General features: G+C 35.4%; 1 protein-coding gene across 1 annotated transcript; it reads left to right on the forward strand.

The window, feature by feature from the left end:
• Positions 1-6,348: 6,348 nt before the first annotated feature.
• LOC103934885 (auxin response factor 18) lies at positions 6,349-10,274 on the forward strand. Its single transcript, XM_009344656.3, is given in 6 exon segments — positions 6,349-7,073; positions 7,198-7,553; positions 7,555-7,648; positions 7,651-8,387; positions 8,889-9,802; positions 9,925-10,274. Coding segments are annotated over 5 exon segments (2,100 nt in total). The 5' UTR covers positions 6,349-7,073; positions 7,198-7,268; the 3' UTR covers positions 9,995-10,274.
• The last annotated feature ends 10,452 nt before the right edge of the window (positions 10,275-20,726 follow it).

The raw sequence follows: 20,726 nt of genomic DNA on the forward strand, positions 1-20,726 counted from the left end.
AACCCAAATTGAAAATATTAATATTTCAACGGAGGCATTATGAAAAGAGAAAACAAAAGAATTTGAAAACCAACATGAGAGAGTAACCTAAATTGAAACGGTTATTTAATTGGAATCATTGATCTTTCAATGGTAAAAAAATTTCAAAAGCAAGAATCAATATAGACCCTCCATTTTAAATGGTTGAAAAGAAAAGAAAAAAAAACTAGGCCATGTGACAGGGATCCACGCTTGCTTTTCCACTTAAATTGTCATATTGGGTTCACCATTTCAATCCCTATATGTGCGTACATACACCAAGTATCCGGCGAGTCCTTATACTTTACGGTCTCACTTTCCGATCCGTTGAAGATTCATTTTGTCCCTGTATTTGTTTTATACTCATTTTATACGGTGGTTGTCCCTATATGAGGACTCCACAAGAGATGCTCTAAGGATCTAAAACCTAAATACAAGGTTATGCCTTCGGCTACGAAATTCAATCTTCTACGTCAAGTCTCACTGCTTCAATTGTATTTGTGTAAATAAAGGTCCATTGAATTGGGATCAAGTTGTTGGGACATAGATATTCAAAGGAGATGACTGTCTTTACTGTGAATGTCGTTTGGCCGTCAGAATGCCAAACTCTAAAGTGCACCTAGGAGAAACCAATCATAGAACACCTTACTTCACTGGAAAGCTAATGAAGTGACCTCGTTCGACGAAAGAATAGAAGACTCATCGCCTGCTGAGACTTGAATAGATAATCAACCAAGCTCGAAATAATGTTGTTAGTCCAAGCTAGAGATACTTCTCGATCGACTAGTTGTGTTAATCCAAACTTAATGTGTCGCCAGTTGCCAACATAGTGCTGTTAGTCCAGACTGAGGTTTATTTAAGAAAGGGTTAGGGTAGTTAATATTTTTCTTAAGGTATGAGAAGGTTTTGCGTAGAGTGTAAAAATATGTGTTTAGTTGAAGGTCCTCCCTATGTTGCAAAACCACTTCTATTTATTGAGATGAATTTCATGACAGCCAAGTCAGCCGAAGTATAGTCCAACTAGGACTATGACTCCTCGACACCCACCTGGATATCCTTGATGCTATCTCATCAAACCCCTCGTCTACCGAAACTCTGTCTCCATCTTGTCTTGACCACTTTAACTTGAACCAAGACTCTAAATCTAGTACGTTTATGTACCCAATTCATTCATTCTTCGATCAGCCATAGGTTTTGGTTCTTAGAATGATTCGAATCTTAACAAAAATTCATCCTTAGCAATTTTACTTCATTCAGGACTAGACCGTGCCACGCCTTAGTAATCCCAATTCCATTATTACTCGGTAGAATCGTCCATTCCTACGTAGAAAGAGCCACATGGCCTAAAAACCACCATTGGCTGAGAGTCACAACCTTCCACTTTTATTTATTTCCTTCCCAAATTTCAAACCCCAAACTTCATTTTGCATACTGATAATGATATTGCGCCACCAACTATGCACATTATTCTCCCAAAAAAACGTGCACATTATTTTTTAAAACAAAGTTTAGACCAAAAAAAAAAAAAAAAAAAAAGGAGTGAATGCCCGACAATTGTTTAACCTAACTACATACATACGTGCTGAGATGGATTTAGGATTATTTTCTCCGAAATATTAAGAAGTTCCTATCAATTCCTAAATTTATCTTTTTGTTTTTGTTTTTTGTTTTTTTTTTCAATATTCTGGTGTTCAAAGACTACATTACAACCCTCTTAAATGTCGCATAATTTGTTGGAGTTATATTGGGGTTGTGTTGTGGGACTGTAATAGTCCCTATAGGATGGTACATGTAACAATTATGAGACAATTCAATGGAACCACCTCTAAAGAAGAAAAAGGAAAATCCTATCTGGCTATGACTAGTGAACAATTATAAATCCTGCACATTATTTGTTCTTTGCAGACAAAGGGAATTGTTATTAGCATTCCAAAAATCACATTCTACAAACCAAACTTTCTATATTAGTAAAGAAAAATACACTTGTGAGGAGTGTAGAATAAGATTTTTAGAGTGTCAATAACACTTCCCGCAGACAAATTGTGATTTGATATGTGTGCATCTCCTTAGACTTTGGTAAGTCCGCTTATACTAATGTGTTAACTTATATATAATTTATAAATAAGAAAGAACAACTTTTGAGTTGAAAACTTGAAATGAGTTGAGCAGCGTTCTTAAGATAAAAAAACACAACCTATTTGTATTTTTCAGTGATTGTGTTATGATGGTGTGTTAGATAGGTATGGGTTTGAACAGTTCTGTTCTTTTCGACCTTCATCTGAATTATACGTTTTGATCCCCAAAACTAAACTAGGTGGAGGGATGGGGGATAGAGAACGGGGAAGGTGAAAGGAGTAAATTTGTTGCCTTTAAGAAGAAAATAAAAAACTGAAATTACGCCTAGACTGTACAATTAAGATGCCACATAAATTGGTACGGTAAATATGGTATATTTAAATAGTAAGTGTAGCATTACCGTCAAGCAATTGAGGGACAAAAAAACCGGAAAGGGATCCTCTCCGGATCCTTTCCTCCTAATCCACCGAGTCCGGGGATTCGGATTGTTGAAATTTGATCCAACTGCTAAAGTTATTATAACTTTTAATGTGAGCTCTTGTTTGTAGCCATTGGATCAAATTTTAACAGTCTAGATCTTCGAACTTGATGGATTAGGAAGAAGAGATCCGAAGATGATCACTTTCCAAAAAAACCCACCTAAAATGGACATGTGAAATATAATACATGGTGTTAGCTAGCTAGGTAGGGTTACAACTCTATTGATGCAAAATATTAAATATGTGGGGGGAAGTGGAGCTGTGAGGGTCTGGTTTTGTAATTTTGGTGCCCCCAACCACTTTCTTTCTGCAATTATCTAATCGGCTATGAGTTGGTAGGTCCCCGATAGAGGAGCTCATGTCTTTGGTTAGGACGTCTCCATCTTTTGGGGTTTGTAACATTGTCCATTGGTCCATCACAACTTTGTGATCATGGCCCTAGTTTACAACACAATGACTACCAAAACGAAAGTTAAGTAAAAAGAAATGCAAACATTATGTAATGGGATTATACGCCTTGTCACGATCAGGTCGGCTTGGAGGTGATAAATCGAAGGGACTTCTCCCACTCGACATATGATCACTCAAAGGTAACAAGACTAGTTCTTCCTAACTAGTAATTGATGGCTTATAGTTTCATATAAACCATATCATGTCATATATAGTTTAGCTAAACCATAGTTTCATACAATTGATATGAGTTTTTACAAACACACTTTACAATAGACGGTTAACTCACCCGCAATGAAAGATGGAGCTACAACTTCGTGCCCTAGGCTATAATCCAACTTAATCTTGGGTAATTTTTGTTCATTAAAGGATTTATATACTTGTTGAGTTTTTATCATTTTGATATAAGAAAGTGATTTTCTCTTACCTTTGTTCTCCTAATGCACATTTTTGTTTGTGACTAGTTTCTGGATTGAACAAATCAAAAGAAAACCAAGAGATATAAATATGGTTCAATAACCTAGTGAATAGGATGTTTGATTTCTACCTATGTCTTTCGAGTTCGAAGCTCTCCCATTTCCTAAACTATTGTAATAGTTTCGAACCCTCCGCCCTTCCATTAATATAATATAATTATAGGTTTTTGATATTTATCTCAGTCCAACTAATTTTAAATATGTAGAATCTTCTATTTTTAGTAGCGCTCACAGTTAGTAAGAAACGAAACGGATATTATGCATGAAAATACGTACACGTATTATTAGATAACTTTACTAAATAAATACTATGAAAATTTGGCCATAATCAAAATTTTAATATTTATATATTTTTAATAATTGGTTAAATTACATGTAGAATACATGAATTTCATATGTATACTGAATGTTGTGTAAAATAACATCTGGGAAACATGTATAATGTGAAGTACATACATGCATGTATAATACGCTCCTGATTTTGAAAATGTTTAATTTAACAAATCATTGAAACGTGTACAACTAACAAAAGTATTTAAAAAAAAATACATATGTACATGTACACATACTATATAGGAACCTACTAACTAGGCTATTACCTATAAGAGAAAAGTCATTTTTCCTAATTCAACTCATGTTAATGGCATCTTTGAAGTTTAACAAATTTCAATTAAATGTATTCTTTGGAAGCCTTAGTTTTGTTGTTATATAGCAAAATGTCCCCCACTCATTTTAACATTTTTTGTTTCATCCTTGCTAATGACAAATATATATCGCGGACTTCGAATTTGTGTGAGTCAAATTTATGGCCTCATCTAACTATTTATAATAAGTCAAAAGTTTTTTGGTGGCTGATGTATTCAATTGAATATAAATGTTAAATCATCTTCATTTCCAATTGATTTGTTAAATATTTATTTTATTAATATATTACGCCTAATTGTTACATTAACTATTAAAAAATAATTTAAAATTTATTTTAGTTTTCATCCTATAAATTAAAATAAACATATTTCACTCCATCTTTGTTTGTTATAAAAAAAAAAAAGACAGCTAAAAATAAGGAGTCAAATGACTCGACTGTCACGTCATAATGACATTTCTATTGAAAAATATCTTGATATCCCTTGGTCCTATTTGGTGTACATGACATCTCATTTGGAGATGGTCTAATCAACTAGGTAAAGATAAAAAAATCTATTCATAAACCGTCACATTATGTAATTTATAAAATATGATTTGTTTTTCGTTACCCTATAACTTGTCCCCAATGTCAATATTATTGTATCAAGTCTTTTTTTTTTTTTTTGTTGGGATTCAGCAAGGTCATTGTTATTAATTAACAAATAAATAAGTAGCTATTGTCATTTGACTAAATGAATTTTGTTATTGCAACATTTAACCATGGTTAGGAGTTAACGACTGCCTTGCCTTGATTTGAGCGCACACCTGAAAAGCGAACACTTAACCCACGCTCGCGAGACTTTGGATTCGAATTTCTCGCGGGACACGGAAATCCATGCTTTTCTAATCCAAAAAATTATAATAAAAAAAAAATTAAAGCCTGTTTGATTGCTGAGAGCAGAATTAAAAAAATAATAAACTATTGGTACGCATAGAAAAAGAGGAAATTACAAAAGCTGTGGCTTCCTTAAAGATCTTTGTTGTTTTGCTGGCTTCTCAAGATACACTGTTTGGTTCTTCAGATCCGAAGAAAGTGGTAAGACACAAAAAATCCTAATTAAAATTTGATATTGTCTAAATGTTAAACTTTCTAATTGAAAATTATATGTCCCATGCTTAAGTAAAACTTGTCATTTAGTATTACGATTTGTTGGTGAATTCTTTCACTTAAAAGTAATAAGTTTTATGTTTGAATCTCGTAGATAGTGAATTCGATATCAAATTAGGTTGTTCATTGTGTGACTTAGCTGAACTCTCTGTCCCCTTAGTCTAAAATATATCAATTTACTAAATAAAGTGAAAGTAAGCATTTTTCTTTTTGTGGTGGTCTATGCCCAACTATCTAAGAAATTTTGAGTTGTAAAAAAAAACAAATGTCAATCTCAATTACGTATTTAGACTGAAAACAGTTTAATCAATTTCACGACACGAGATAAAAAAAAATAAATCGACTTCACGTATGAGAAGTTATTGTAATATAATGTGACGTGGTGTGCTAATACGACACCTAAAGCACGCCACATACACACACGCATATCATTAAGGATTTCATATCGAGTTTGTATATAAATATAATATGCTATCAATATAACGTATCAAAATTATGCAATAGATGAAACATGTACTATTTAGACACGCGTTAACCTTGATGTCCTAATGTCAAATTTCAAGTGCAAGATTGCTGACTGAATATACGATTATGAGTAAAAGTCACCAAATAAGTCTAATATACCATGTCAACATATGTTATGTTTTAGTTGAACATTATATGCGAGCTATACAATGTGATGATGATACAATGCATAAAACACATCATGTATAAACTCTTGTTGATCCTAATGTCCAAACCAAGCATGTTAATACAATTATGGAATATGTAACGTATAGAGTTTTGTTTACGTTGATATCTAATCATCAAATTCTAAACGATGAATTCCGGACCATAAGTACGTGTATATGTTAACGGGTAAATTTGACACAGCACGTCAGCATGAGAGCCAAACTGTCGGAATAGGCTATTTTCATGGAATTTACCAATGGTGGTAAATGCTTTTAACAAGAACAGTGACACAGACTACCACTGCTTGATATTTGCAGTAACAATTGAAAGTGGAAACTTTTTTGTTTATATATTTTCATTTATTTATTTTATGTTTTGGTGTTTTTATTTGCTGAGTGAAACTTTTGGACGATTGCTTCCTAAACGTTTCTCTCCTCTCTCTCCTCTCTCTCTCTTTCTGTCTATGGCTTTTTATCTTCTTCTGTGTTAGGCAAACAGTCGTTGGTGATTGAAATCTTTCAAGCCAACAAGACGACGAAGATTCTGAGAGGTTTTCGGCGCCGACGATTCTCCTTCCTCTTTTCCGTCGGAGATTTTTTCAGCTCTGAACTTCCCGGCGGCTCAGAAGTGGCTCCGAGCTCTCGGTTTTCGCCGGACTTGGAAAGTAAAGGCTCGACCCCCGCCGCAGATCCTGAATTTTTCTCCGACGGCTGAGCTTCTGAGGGCTCGGCGGATTCGAATTTCCAGAAGAGCAGAGTGTTTCTTCAGTTTTTGAGTCTGAGTTTTTTTTTTTTTTGTTTGAAAAAAATTGGTGGGTTTGGACTGGTTCAGTAAGGAGAGAGATTAGGGTTTTGAGATTCGGAATTCAGTGTTGAATTGGAGCTGCTTGGGATTTGGGTTTTGTAGGTGGGTTTAATGGCGTGCCAGGGCAATTGAACCCCCTTTGAATTTACTGAATTAAGAAAAATAAAAGAAATGGATTTGAACTTTGAAGTCCAGGTTTTCTTGTTGGGAAAATTTGATTTTGTGAATGTTTTCTAGAGCAAACGTGGCAAGAAAGAAGCTTTCTTTTTCGGCTTTTCGGTTTCGAATTCATGCCTTGTTTATAAGGTAAGAAATTTATGAAATGCACTTCATTTATGAGATTGATTGTTTCTGTTTTGTTGTTGTTTGTACGGTTTGATTGAATTCTGTGAGTTGTATGCCTAATTTGGGTGGTTACTGTGGTTTGCAGCATTTGCTGAGAGCAGGAAGAGAAGGGTTTTATTTTTGCAAATTTTGCTTCTTTTAGTTGAAGAAATTGATATGATTACGTTTATGGATTCAAAGGAGAAACTGAAGGAGGGGGATAGGTGCTTAGATCCTCAGCTATGGCATGCCTGCGCCGGCGGCATGGTTCAAATGCCTCCGGTGAATGCCAAGGTCTTCTACTTCCCTCAGGGCCATGCTGAGCATGCCTGTGGACCTGTTGATTTCAGGAACTGCCCAAGAGTTCCTCCTCATATACTTTGCCGGGTCGCCGCCATTAAGTTCATGGCTGATCCTGAGACTGATGAGGTTTATGCAAAAATTAGGTTGGTTCCCTTGAATATGGGCCGAGGCAGGTTATGAGGATGATGGAATTGGAGGGCTTAATGGGACTGAAACACCGGATAAACCTGCCTCCTTTGCGAAGACGTTGACACAATCGATGCAAACAATGGGGGTGGGTTCTCTGTTCCGAGATATTGTGCAGAAACCATCTTTCCGCGATTGGATTACTCTGCCGATCCCCCTGTTCAGACAATCCTTGCTAAGGATGTCCATGGGGAAACATGGAAGTTTAGGCACATTTACAGAGGGACCCCTAGGCGGCATCTATTGACCACAGGGTGGAGTACCTTTGTGAACCACAAGAAGCTTGTTTCTGGGGACTCAATTGTGTTTTTGAGGGCAGAGAATGGTGATCTCTGCGTCGGAATTCGTCGCGCAAAGAGGGGAATTGGAGGTGGATCAGAGTCATCTTCAGGGTGGAATCCAACGGGTGGGAATTGTACTGTGCCATATGGTGGATTCTCGGCGTTTTTGAGGGAGGATGAGAACAAACTAATGAAAAATGGCCATGGTAATGGCTCTAATTCGAATGGAAGTCTAATGGGTAAGGGGAAAGTCGGGCCTGAATCGGTTTTTGAAGCTGCAACACTTGCTGCAAACGGACAGCCGTTTGAGGTTGTTTACTACCCTCGAGCAAGTACCCCAGAATTCTGTGTGAAGTCTTCGTTGGTGAAAGCAGCATTGCAGATCCGGTGGTGTCCTGGAATGAGATTCAAGATGGCCTTTGAAACTGAGGATTCTTCCCGGATAAGTTGGTTCATGGGAACTATATCCTCTGTTCAGGTTGCTGAGCCTTTGCGCTGGCCCGAGTCACCGTGGAGGCTTCTCCAGGTACTACTCTCTTTCTCTCATGTACTCTGTAATTATGGTTCTCCGATATCGTTTAGTAATTTTTATTTTACTTTTCAAGTAAGGGCGGTATTTTTCATTGACAATTTTCCAATCAGAATTAAGAAAATCAATCTGCGTACCATAATCCATTTGCCTTTCTTTTAACTCCTTTCAGTTCACTTCCCCTTATTTTCCTCTAGTTTTATCTGCTTTTCTATGAGCTTATCAGTTTTTAGCCTGCTGTTTATACTTCCGTAGCGATTTCTTTGGGGTTCCAGCTTCAATTTGATTTTCCTATTCCATACCAAATTAGCTAATTTTGATGTGTGCTCTTTTCCGACCAATTACGTCTGGGAAGAGTCATGGTTTTTGGCAACAAAACATTTGGGAAGTCCACTTCCATAGTATGGTTGGTACCGTTGAGTTTTTTTAACACGAACACGGTAGGAGTGTTTTGCTCTGCTTTAATTCCCTTTGGTTTTCTGATCTCTTATGTTTCAGGTTACCTGGGATGAACCCGATTTACTTCAAAATGTGAAACGCGTTAGCCCATGGTTGGTAGAATTGGTATCCAACATGCCCGCGATCCATCTGACACCCTTCTCACCCCCAAGAAAGAAGATGAGGCTACCACAACACCCAGATTTCCCTTTCGAAGGCCAACTTCCAATGCCGACGTTTTCCGGCAACCTCCTTGGACCCAGCAGCCCCTTTGGTTGTCTGCCCGACAAAACTCCTGCTGGCATGCAGGGAGCCAGGCATGCTCATTATGGTCTATCCTTATCAGATATGCACCTCAATAAACTGCACACAGGTCTATTTCCGGCTGGTTTCCCGCCACTTGATCATGCTGCTGCACCCACTAAATTCTCCAATAACACTATGATTCAGAAGCCTACCATGAGCGAGAATCTTTCTTGCTTATTGACTATGTCACATTCTACCCAGACGTCAAAGAAACCTGATGATGTAAAGCCAACGCAGCTCATACTCTTTGGTCGGCCAATACTTACGGAGCAGCAGATCTCTCTGAGCAGCTCTGGCGATACAGTCTCACCAGTTCTTACTGGAAATAGTTCGTCAGATGGGAATGCAGATAAAATGGCAAATCATTCTGACAATTCTGGATCTGCACTTCAACAAAGCATACAAGAGCGCTCATCTTGTGAGGGTTTCCATTGGTATAAGGATAATCGACATGAAACCGAACCAAATCTGGAAACTGGTCACTGTAAAGTCTTCATGGAATCAGAAGATGTAGGTCGTAGTCTTGACCTTTCACTTCTTGGGTCCTATGATGAATTGTACAGAAAACTGGCAGATATGTTTGGCATAGACAATTCTGAGACACTGAACCATGTGCTCTATCGAGATGGTACTGGTGCAGTTAAACACGTTGGAGATGAACCTTTCAGGTACGGATCAATTCCCATTGAATCGTGTAATGGCTCCAAAGGACGGAGGTTTTTGTCCTTTTAATTATCAAATGAATCGTTTGTAAGGTAATATATTGATCAAATTATTGTTGAAGTTGCAGTGATTTCATGAAAACGGCAAGGAGATTGACGATTCTAATGGATTTAGGCAGCAACAATGTAGGAATGTAAAGAAAGAAGTAAGCCTCGATTCAATTGTACAGCTCCCCATGCTGACCTTTTACCCTTCCTGAAGTTGTCGGAGAAGCTACTCCGATTCAATTTTTGAGCCTCCAATCTAAGTCCTCCCGGTTTCTTAACGTATCTTCGTTTTGTTGGTTGTCTTTTGATCATGGAGGTTTCTCCTTTCTTTTTGCATCCAAATCCTATTTGTACGATTTGGTATATGTACATCGGATTCTCTTATTGTCCTAGTACTCAAATGTCATTACCAATTAGACAGTTTCTACAATACACTGTGTACCATATACAACGACGTTTGAACAAGTAAATCGAGATTACGCTGATGTTTGAACGGTTAAGTTGAGATTGTCAAAAGATGTGTACATTACATATTTTTGCCAAGGAAAATGTTATTGACATTCCAAAAATCTCATTCTACGCTTATCACAACTGTATTTTTTTTTTTCTTAATATAAAAAGTTTGGAGTGTAGAATGAGATTTTGAAATGCTAATAACAATCCCTTCACCAAGAAAAGGACCCCAAACTTTTCTTTCAAAAAGTATATTTTGAAAGAGAGAAAAATGGGTTTAATTAGTTTCGTGCATGACTAAGAAAAGGAGTTGGTTAAAGGTCTAATCTCCATTTCTCATGTGAGTTTTGACCTAACCCTTCTCATAATCCTCTCATGGTTTGTTAATTGGAATCAATGTTTCACACGACAATAGACTTTCAGGGATTATAACCAAAGAAGAAAAAGCTTCATCGACTATAACACAACCACGTCGATTCTAAGACAATCTTAACTTAACTAATTAAAGCATTGAACTAAATTAATTGTTTAATTAGTTGTCCCAATCTTTGACGCCACAAAGTGAGGGATTACATACTTCTAGTAATTATTATAATTATTATTTAATCCACCAACCAATTAGGTGAGTAATTAATGAATTTTATAATTATGGGGATTGTAAAACAAAAAATAGTCAAAGAGAAAGTCAATAGGTAATGCGTGGGGATAAACAAAAGGAGCGGTAAAGGAGCTGGAAAGCAGAAGGAACACAAACGGACAAAAAACCGACACATTCTGTCTGGTTAACCTTATCTGCCGCACGTGAGAACTCGGTGGTGGCCCACACGGCGTCAGTTAAATAATAAACTCACGTGTGGCACGACGTCAGCTCCGAAAGAGATGCATTTGCTTGTGTCGCGCCGTTCCGTTGACTGCGCTGTTTTCCTTTGTTTTCGCAAGCCACGCCACAAGTTTTATTTTTAATTTTATTTTTGACATTTTCGGGACTCTTTGCAAAGATTATTTCGAGGTCGGATTAGTGACACCATATGACAGATATTGTTAATTAGTGAGCACCAAATAACATATAGAAATTTTATTAAGAATTTCTGGCAATATTCATGTGAATTTGTTAAAATATTGAAAATTTTATGATGTTATCGTCGTACTTGAAATCTTTTGATTGATTCGAGATATTACTGAAATGACAAATCTGCGATTGCCCAATACACAGACTTGCCAGGTCAGACTCACGGCAATTATTTAGGTAAACGTTTGGTATAGTTTTTTCAATTTGGCAAAGATGTAAATTAGAAGAGTTAGTTTTATATATGATATTTAGAGAGACAATCATGAAACTAAGTCGTTTTCGTGCGCATTAATAGGAGGGACCAAACACAGTTAATTCTAGATATGTAAGTCATTGGTAGACACCAAACCCAAAATAAAACCTCAGTCTTCTGATAGTTGTTGAAAGTGTCGAATTTGGAATCTATCCACTATTTTCACCTCATCCCATACCATCTGACTTTGAATTATCTTGAGTTTTTGGAATCCAAATTGCTCACAAAATATCCCACTTTTTACAAATTGGGCATTTTAACATGCTAAAGTCAACACAAAAGGAGATATTATTGGCGACCTGAAAAAATTAATAAATCGCTCACAATAGATAATGGTTTCGAGTAAAAGTTATTACTTGACATGAAAATATTTTATTTTTATTATAAAAAAAAAAAACAGGTATATACATACATATATATATATATATATATATAATGGAATAAGATCAAGGGACAAAGATTTTGACAAATACTTTTATACTCCATTTAAACCCTTAGATCAAACCCTTGAAATAAGAAAGGAAATTATACAAATATACCCCTGCAATAATGATAATTATTATGATAATATTTTGATTTCTCTCTCTTCTCATGTCTTCAAATTCGAAAATAAAAACGGTTTATTCCTACCAAGTCCTTCTGATGGTGAAGAGAAGAAGGAAGAAATAGGAAGAGAGTCCAAATGACATGGGATTCAACTTGTATGATTCATGGAGTTCTTGTAGTCAATTATCTTATTTTCTTTTCTAATCTTTAGATATTTGAGGATAAATAAAAGATCAAATTTTGGATTACAAACACAAACAATTTTTTATTTTAAAACACGTTTTGGAGTTGGGGTGAAAAGGAGGAATTACAGGCACCACCACCATGAACCCGAACAACACCAAAATGCTCCAAATAAAACTAATGACCATCACCTGTATTTAGATCAACAATGCTCATACTTTGTTTTTTTTCGAAGGAAGCCGCCGCTTGCAAACTAGTTGGTCGAAGTAAATTCTATATACTTTGCTGCTAAATGTCTAAGATGTAATGGCGTTAAATCTTTTAAGATATACAGAGGAGAGAGAAACACTAATAATAATTTTTCACAATTAATGAAATTAATTTCCTTTCATATTACAAATTGAATTAGTAAATAAACCAGTACAATCTTAACCATTAAAATAGCTTTAATCTAAAGGTTCAAAAGAAGTGTAAAAATATTTGTAAAAAAATGTCCCTTGATTCTATCCCATATATACTTGTCATATAAAAAATAAGTGCTTATAATATATATATATATATAATAAGTTGATAACTCAAAGGTAAATGGCAAAAGTTAATAGCTAATTGCAAGTGATAAATTGTTATAATGATTAGGCTTTTCTTCATGAACTCATTGCCGTTCAAAAGTTCTTTTCTCTTACACATATGAATTAGAGTGTTGTTTTTCCCACCCTAATGTCTTATTTTCTCACCCACTTTTTAATCAAGTTTTCTTAATTGTTAAAGACCTATGAGCGCCTTAAAAGATGTATAATAATAACAGGTTGAATGTCAAAAAGTTACGGAATTCCTAGACTTACATTGGAATGTGAAAAGAATGGACAATATGTAAGCTGAATTCCTTCAAATGACATAAAGTATGAAGATAGAAAAAATTCTGGAATGAAAAAGTGTGGATGCCCTCTCGGGCCTCTCCAATTAAAGGGTAAGAAGCTAGCAACTGATGATGATTGGATATTGTTGGTAGTTATTGGAGGGCATATTCACACAGTAATTGACACACCTTGACCCGGAATGTCCACTATGACTCTGAATCAAGCTGTGCTGGCCAACACCTGGAAGGTAACGAAGCCATAAAGTGTAGTGATGTGGAAAATGTGAATAAATTTAAACTTAAAAGTGCCTAAATATAAGAGTGTGCTGGTGAGCTGAAATGAACCCATTTCACACATGACGTCAGAGTATAAGTGAAGTATAGTATAATGGATTGCGAATTATACCATCGAAGGTAATCATCTACACGAAGATTTGCCAAGAATCCTCATCGATAAGAAAACTCAGCTACTAAAACCTGGAGGGGCGAAAAATAAGGGTTAGTTGGCTTGAAAATAAAGTTTTATAAAAACCTTTCTAAAAACATTGTAACCCCTCACCGTAAAACAAGTATAGTCTCCAAAATATACTTACTACGTATAGTAAAAGTAATCGTATTGAAATTAACATTGAAAATAGAAAGTTTTCCACCTATGCAGTTGTAGCGTCACATACTCCGAAGATGAGTGTGTGGTATCTTTGGGTTCAGCCCAAACAATAAATAGGTAAATAAAAAATATAATAATGTGGACGGCATACTTATCTACTTGCTTAACGAACCCAACGAATAAGTTATTGATATTATGGTTTGTAGCCCGCGATATTGACAACTCAATGTTGTCTCGATAAGCAGCAACAAATTCCCGAGGGTGCAATACTAACATCTTTCCCCTCATTGGGAAATACATATAAATCATCCAATTAGCGCCTTAATCGCGCTCACGTAGTACCCTCTCGGACAACATCGTCAAAATTATGAAATTTTCTATATCACAAACTCAATCATTCAAATACATGTTCGTAATGCTCTTCTGCCAATCATATAGCTTTTGTCCCAGGGCGGCCTAATTTCTGTAATGGGTTGGAATATTCTGAGAACATTCTTTGGAATATTCCTAAGTTAACTTTTTCAGAAATTTCTCGGAAAACCCTCCTAGGCTAATTTCGACATCTCGAGTCCATTTTTGACATCCATTTAGTGAAATTTTAAAGTTTTAATGTAGTTTACCGACGGAGCATCTCGATTGACTTTTTAGGGTTAACCGTTGACTTTTCGTTGATTTTTTACGAAATTTGCCCGAGACCCTCCTTAGCGTATTTCGATGCACTGATTCTAAATTCGCCGTCCGTTTCTCCAAATTCAAACTTTTTGATAAATTTTTACTAATGGGTTTCAATATTATGCTTAGGTGCAATTACTATCGGAGACTTCGGCTAGCCTAGTTCAAACGGCTGCGACCTCGCAAGTAACTGTGAGTGGGTCTTGTCTTTTATATAGTATATACATATTTGTTAGTTTCCATTTATATATTGAAAGAGAATTTACTACATATGCCTAACTTAGACTAATTCCTATAAGAATTAGCGAAATAACGGAAAATTACGAAGTGATCATAAATCCTATGGGATGCACAAATATGCTTATGTTTATTGATGCCATGATTATACCTACAGCTATGAATGATATTATGTTGACTAGAATTATTGTATCGTTATGGCATGCTTATATTTATGTAGTCTGCTATTCATTGATGCACCTCGGTGTTAATGCTCTCCCAGGGCCAAAGCCAGTCTTTCATGTGTATGTTTACCTCCACACCGCACGCTCACCTTGGATCCAAGTAGGTGCCAGTTCTGTTATATAGGTTGCATTAGGCAACTTCGACTCGTAGGTGACCACGAATAGCGCCAGTCGTCAAGTGATTGTAGCACTTGAGCGTATATATGATTACACCTAGTCCTATCGTACAGGTTGCATTAGGCAACTCTGACTCGTGTGCTAGCATAGATTAATGAGCATCAGCTCAGTTGTACCGGTCGTATTAGGCGACTCAGACTTGTGTGCTAGTATAGATTGATTGAACACCTGATTTTACTTATAAAACTGTTGAGATATTGTGATGTGGCATACTTCTGAATTTACTGTTGATTTGCATTTGATTTCATACCTATACGTAGTATGATTTTCTAGAAACTATACATGTTTTACGGCGAGGGGTTATAATGTTTTCAAAGGTTTTTATAAAACCTTATTTTTAGGCCCACTCACCCTTGTTTTTCGCCCCTCCAGGTTTTAGTGCTGAGTTTTTCGTGTCGGTGAGGATAATTGGCAAATCTTGGTATAGGTGGCTACCTTTGATGGTATAATTCTTATCCTACCTTATTGTACTTTACTTATGCTCTGACATCACGTGTGAAATGGGTTCATTCCTGCTCACAAGCGCACTCTTATATTTAGGCACTTTTAGGTTTAAATTTATTTACATTTTCCACATCACTACACTTTATGGCTTCGTCACCCTTCGAGTGTCGGCCAACACAACTCGATTTGGAGTTCAGGTGGACATTCCGGATCGAGGTATGTCAGTAGTGAAGCATTTGTAGGGTTATTCATTTATTGGTAGATTATCGTAAGAGGAAACTTCGTTATTGGAAAAATAGCATTTTAGTTTTTTAGGAATAATAGTGGATGAGAAAGTATATTATTTAAAAAAATAACAGTGGGTGAAAGAATAGCAATTCAAAATTTAACTTTTATGGAGAGTGAAATTATAATATAGATGAAAAAATAAGACACTAAGATAGGTCCAACAACTCTCATAAATTAAAATAGTAATTTGCATATTGTATGATTTGTATTATAAGAAAATGAATCAGGATACTCTCCGGATCCTTTTTGTGAAGATCCTGGAGATCCTTTAATCACATATGTTCATCGTATATCGTGCGGTCATAAATCATTGTAAATTTTTTATTTAAAATTAAATATAAATAGTACCTGACAAAAACTGATCGTACGATGTACAATAAAAAGATGTAATTAGAGTATCCCAAAATCCTTACAAAGAGGATCCGAAAAGGATCCTCATTAGAAGAAAATAATAGCCCATTGGATATATACAAGTGGGCATTGAAATTTCACAATCAAATGGGTCAAATACCATATATTGCCAGGGGAGGAAAGCAAAGTGCAAATAGTCAAAAAAGGTAGTCAAAGCACAAAGAGAAAATAAGGGGACAAAAGCCTTTCCCAAAGACAAAGCATTGTTTGTTTATTTTGTGCATGCATGGTTAGGTGTTAACTCTCTTCGTTTTCAGAATTCACTTTTTCACCATCTTAGATTATTTTTAATGGAGGTGTTAAATTTTATCTTTACGATTGATCCCACAAAATCACATTTTATTAAGTTTTCTATTCCAATTGAAATTTCAAATTAAAATATTTTTTTGTTATTTATAAAATCAAGTGGGTTGGAATTTAATAATAAAATAATGAATAAGTGAAGAAAAATCAATAAATGTGTGACCAACATTAAAATAAAAGGAATTAATAAATTTTGACCTTGTCTTTAAATTTAGCAGCAATGTAAAGAATATCAATCCAGATAGAATTTTGGCATCTTCTTTGAAACCAGAAAATCACATTTTTTTTGTTTCTCGAGATGGCAATGGAGCTGCACACTCTTGTGGCATCAAATGTAGTTAAGTATGGTAGTTTTCATATGTGGGATTTCATTGATCCTAATTTTTGTTAATATTTTGATAAAGGATGTAAATGTAACCATTAATTAATTATTTGACAGGGCATGAGATGTTAGACATTGAGAGATGAGATAATAAGAAATATCGTCCTAGGGATTTACATGCATGCCTTTAGAATTACGTTAAGGGACGGAAGTGTCAGTCTATGTGCACAGATACGTTGCAGAAAGAATTGAAAGTCGGTTTTCTTTTTGAAAGATCCAAGGAACGGGAAAAGGGCCACAAATACCTCATCACCATTCAATGACTACTGCCTGTATGCTGTCTCCTCTTATTATATATAATAATGTAATATGAGAAGTGTAATTAGAACTTCAAAAATCTCATTCTACACTTCTTATAAGTGTATTTTTCTTTCTAAATATAGAAAGTTTAGAGTGTAGAATGAGATTTTTAAAGTGCCAATAATAATTCCTTATAATATTCGTATTAATGTTACGGTCATTTTACAACACTTAATGCATGTGAATTCATCTTGTAACGGTTAAAATTTGTAAAAGATATCCTGCAACTACTTTTGTATATAACATAGAAGTAGACGTAACTAGCCAGTCTTCAAGTGATTGCACGTGCATGAAATTTGTTATGGTAATTTGCGTTTGACAAAAGAGTAAGTCGGCAAAGATTGTGACATTGATAGAAAAAATAGTAAGCGACAAGTGATAATTAATTAATTAATGATTACTAAAATTCGCGTGAATGAATGAATGAATAATATACATAAACTCGAGAAAATGCACCACAGTTTCATGTAGTATGAAGTCATATGTAAAGAGATCGAGAATTCAACATCCCACCAACCACATAGAAAATAAAATTTGTAAGCGTTTGTTTCCATTCAGAAAATCAAGGGGTTTGAAATTCTTATGGTTTGATATAGAGTGGTGGCTACTGCAAGTAATTTGATGTTGTGGACAAAACCCTGCAACACATTCGTAATAATCCTTATAATTAATAAAATATAATTACATATCACGACTTATAATGAATAAAGTATTTTCTAACTTATCTTTACTGATTAAAATATTGTATGATGATCGAAAAAGTTCATTTTCTACAATTCGTCATCCAATAATCAATAATCAATCATGCATGGAATTAACAAATTGAAAATTATTTGGTCATTTGATTGTGAATTTTTTAATTTAGAGTTTAATTAAAACATTGAGTTCCTCTATTTATTTGAGGATAGAAGTAAATGATTAAACAAAATCCAAATTTGTCATCTACACTCTTAATAAGATGAAAACAAGTTAAGATATTAAGGAAAATGTAGCTATTCACCTACAAAATAACTACTGGCATCAAAACCGTCTACTTTCTAGGGTCACTATTTAGTGTTCGATTAACATTGTCAAGATTTCAATATTTAACGAAAAAACAAGATTCGTCTATATTTTAGATAATTGGTAGGTGATAAACGATTTCAAATTTGGTTAATTTTTTGTAGAAATGATCTTTAAAGTGTGACTAAAAATAAACGGTTCCATTCATTTTGCAAACCGTAGGTTAAGATAAAGAACCGAGAAGATAGAACAGAGAGGTCCAAATGAGAATATTACTAGTATTCACCGTATGTAATTGTTTTATTAAGAAAAACCTAATGTTTGATGCAAATGCCTCAACTCAATGTCTTCAGACTTCAGCACTTGCTAATGAAATTGACAAAAGTTAAGTGTGGAGCCAAAAATAAACACAAGGCGATAAGTGGATTTTTGGATAGAAGAGGACAAAAATATCCTTGATGCATACCGGGATTCCTACACGCAAGTAACGGGCAATCATCCCTCAACCAAGTCAAAAGTGCCCAAAGTAGGTAACAAATTCAACACTATTTCATCCACCCTCATCCTATATTCTCCACAAGGTAATATTCCATAACCCCAAAACATTTCTTTTAAATTATGTTAATTAGTCAATTAATGGATTTATTACCTAATTATTCTATTAATGGCTAATTTACACCCAAAAATACCACAAATGACCGGTCCCTATTCTCCTAATAGGGCCGGCCATATCCCTATAAATAGCTCTCCATTCCCTCAAAAAACTACTTCTAAGTCTCTTGCAAAACTCTAAAAAATTCTCCAAACATTTTTCTCTCAAAATTTTAACTTTGGCATCAGAGGTTCTTCAACCAATGCCCCCCATTCATCATGGGCGCGTGATGCTTTTTGGCCTTGACCAAAGGTGTGATTTGTTTTGTAAGTGCAATTTTGTCCAAGAAGGAGAATGCGGAAATTTGCATCCACGTTAAGAAGACTAGGGTTTAGGGTCTTCTTACCAGAGAAGTTAGACATCATCATCAGCAATATACATACCACAATTGTCAAAATCTATACGCAAATGATATTAGTCGTTGTTTTCTGATTTATTATTGCTACAAATAAATCAAATCAAATCATAAATCGTAGTTCCGCCATTGTTGTCACAGTTACTGTTTCTGTTACGCAAGCCGTCGGTTTGGATTTTTACCATAGGCGTTTAACTTAAAGAAGCCATGCAGGAGAGCCAGAAACTGAATCAAATTGATGGATTGACAAGGCTTATGGTACAAGTTACGGGCCTGCCATACCTGAAATTTTCCTCTCCCCTTCCCCTTCTGGAGCTTCTGGTTATGGTCCCTATCATGTTCGCGTCGTCGTCTTATTACCACCAGACCAGAAGGAAAAGTTTCCCCTATAAAATGACAGAGATTCTAATGACGTGGCCTGCCGAACCATAGCGCGTCCACTCTCGACCGACATCCTTACGTACACGCTTTAGGTGATAGCGATGTGACGTTATCCTTTCGAATCCTTGCGTTTTGGGCTAATTTTTGGACATATGATGTTGGACAGATATTGGCCGAAATAGGCCCAGTGCAGGGTTCGATGTTGAGTTGCAGCTTGTTGGTCCGACATATTTGAAAATGGCCCAGCTTTTAGTTGGGAAAGATGCTTTATTCGAAGAGAAAATAGCATTGGAGCTCTCTATCCGTAATCGTAACTCAAACCTGAATAGATGTGTTGCTTGAATACTATCAGAGCAGTTCCATCCCTAATAGCCTCCGAACTATTCGGAACTCAATATCCTTATTGAACAGTAATTGCCTGCAATAAACTGTAAATATTTAAGTGTATTTTCATACCTAAATTGAATAGTAAGGCAATTCGTATTAAAAATATTCGTATTTTTTTATTTTATAAAATAATAATAAATAACTTTATTTTCAATTTCGAACATGATTTCTAACCAATCTCGTCACGTTACATGTCATTATCAAAAGTACAATTTTTGTGAAAAGATTTTCGAGTAGATTTTTAACTAATTCTGTCGCACCACGTGTTACTATCTGTTATGATAGATTTTCGATAAGATTTTTAACTAATCCTGTCGCGTTACGTGTCACTATCTGTTTAGAATCCTTGATGATAGATTTCGATAAGATTTTCAACTAATCACGTAGTGTTACATGGCATTATCTACAATTTCATCTTCTTTTTTTTCTCTATATAACCCACCATACACCTTAAGAAATTACACATAAAAATTTGCTTGGCTTTCTTTCTTTCTTGTAGGATAAAAATTGCTCTCGGAATTTATTAACTCCCTGCTTAAGGCAGACTTAAATAAATTTTGGTGGCAATTGGCTTCCCTTTCCTAGATGAATTTACCTCCAAGTCAAAATAGAAGATCCACATCAAATTTGGAAACAACTCTTTACTACCTAAGTAGCTTGTGATTTCTACACCTATTGCCTTTTTTTACCAACAACCCAA

Source organism: the organism of the source record quoted next, unplaced genomic scaffold (genome assembly GCF_019419815.1).
Source record: "Pyrus x bretschneideri cultivar Hongxiangsu unplaced genomic scaffold, Pyrus_bretschneideri_v1 Contig45, whole genome shotgun sequence".
Lineage (NCBI taxonomy): Eukaryota > Viridiplantae > Streptophyta > Magnoliopsida > Rosales > Rosaceae > Pyrus > Pyrus x bretschneideri.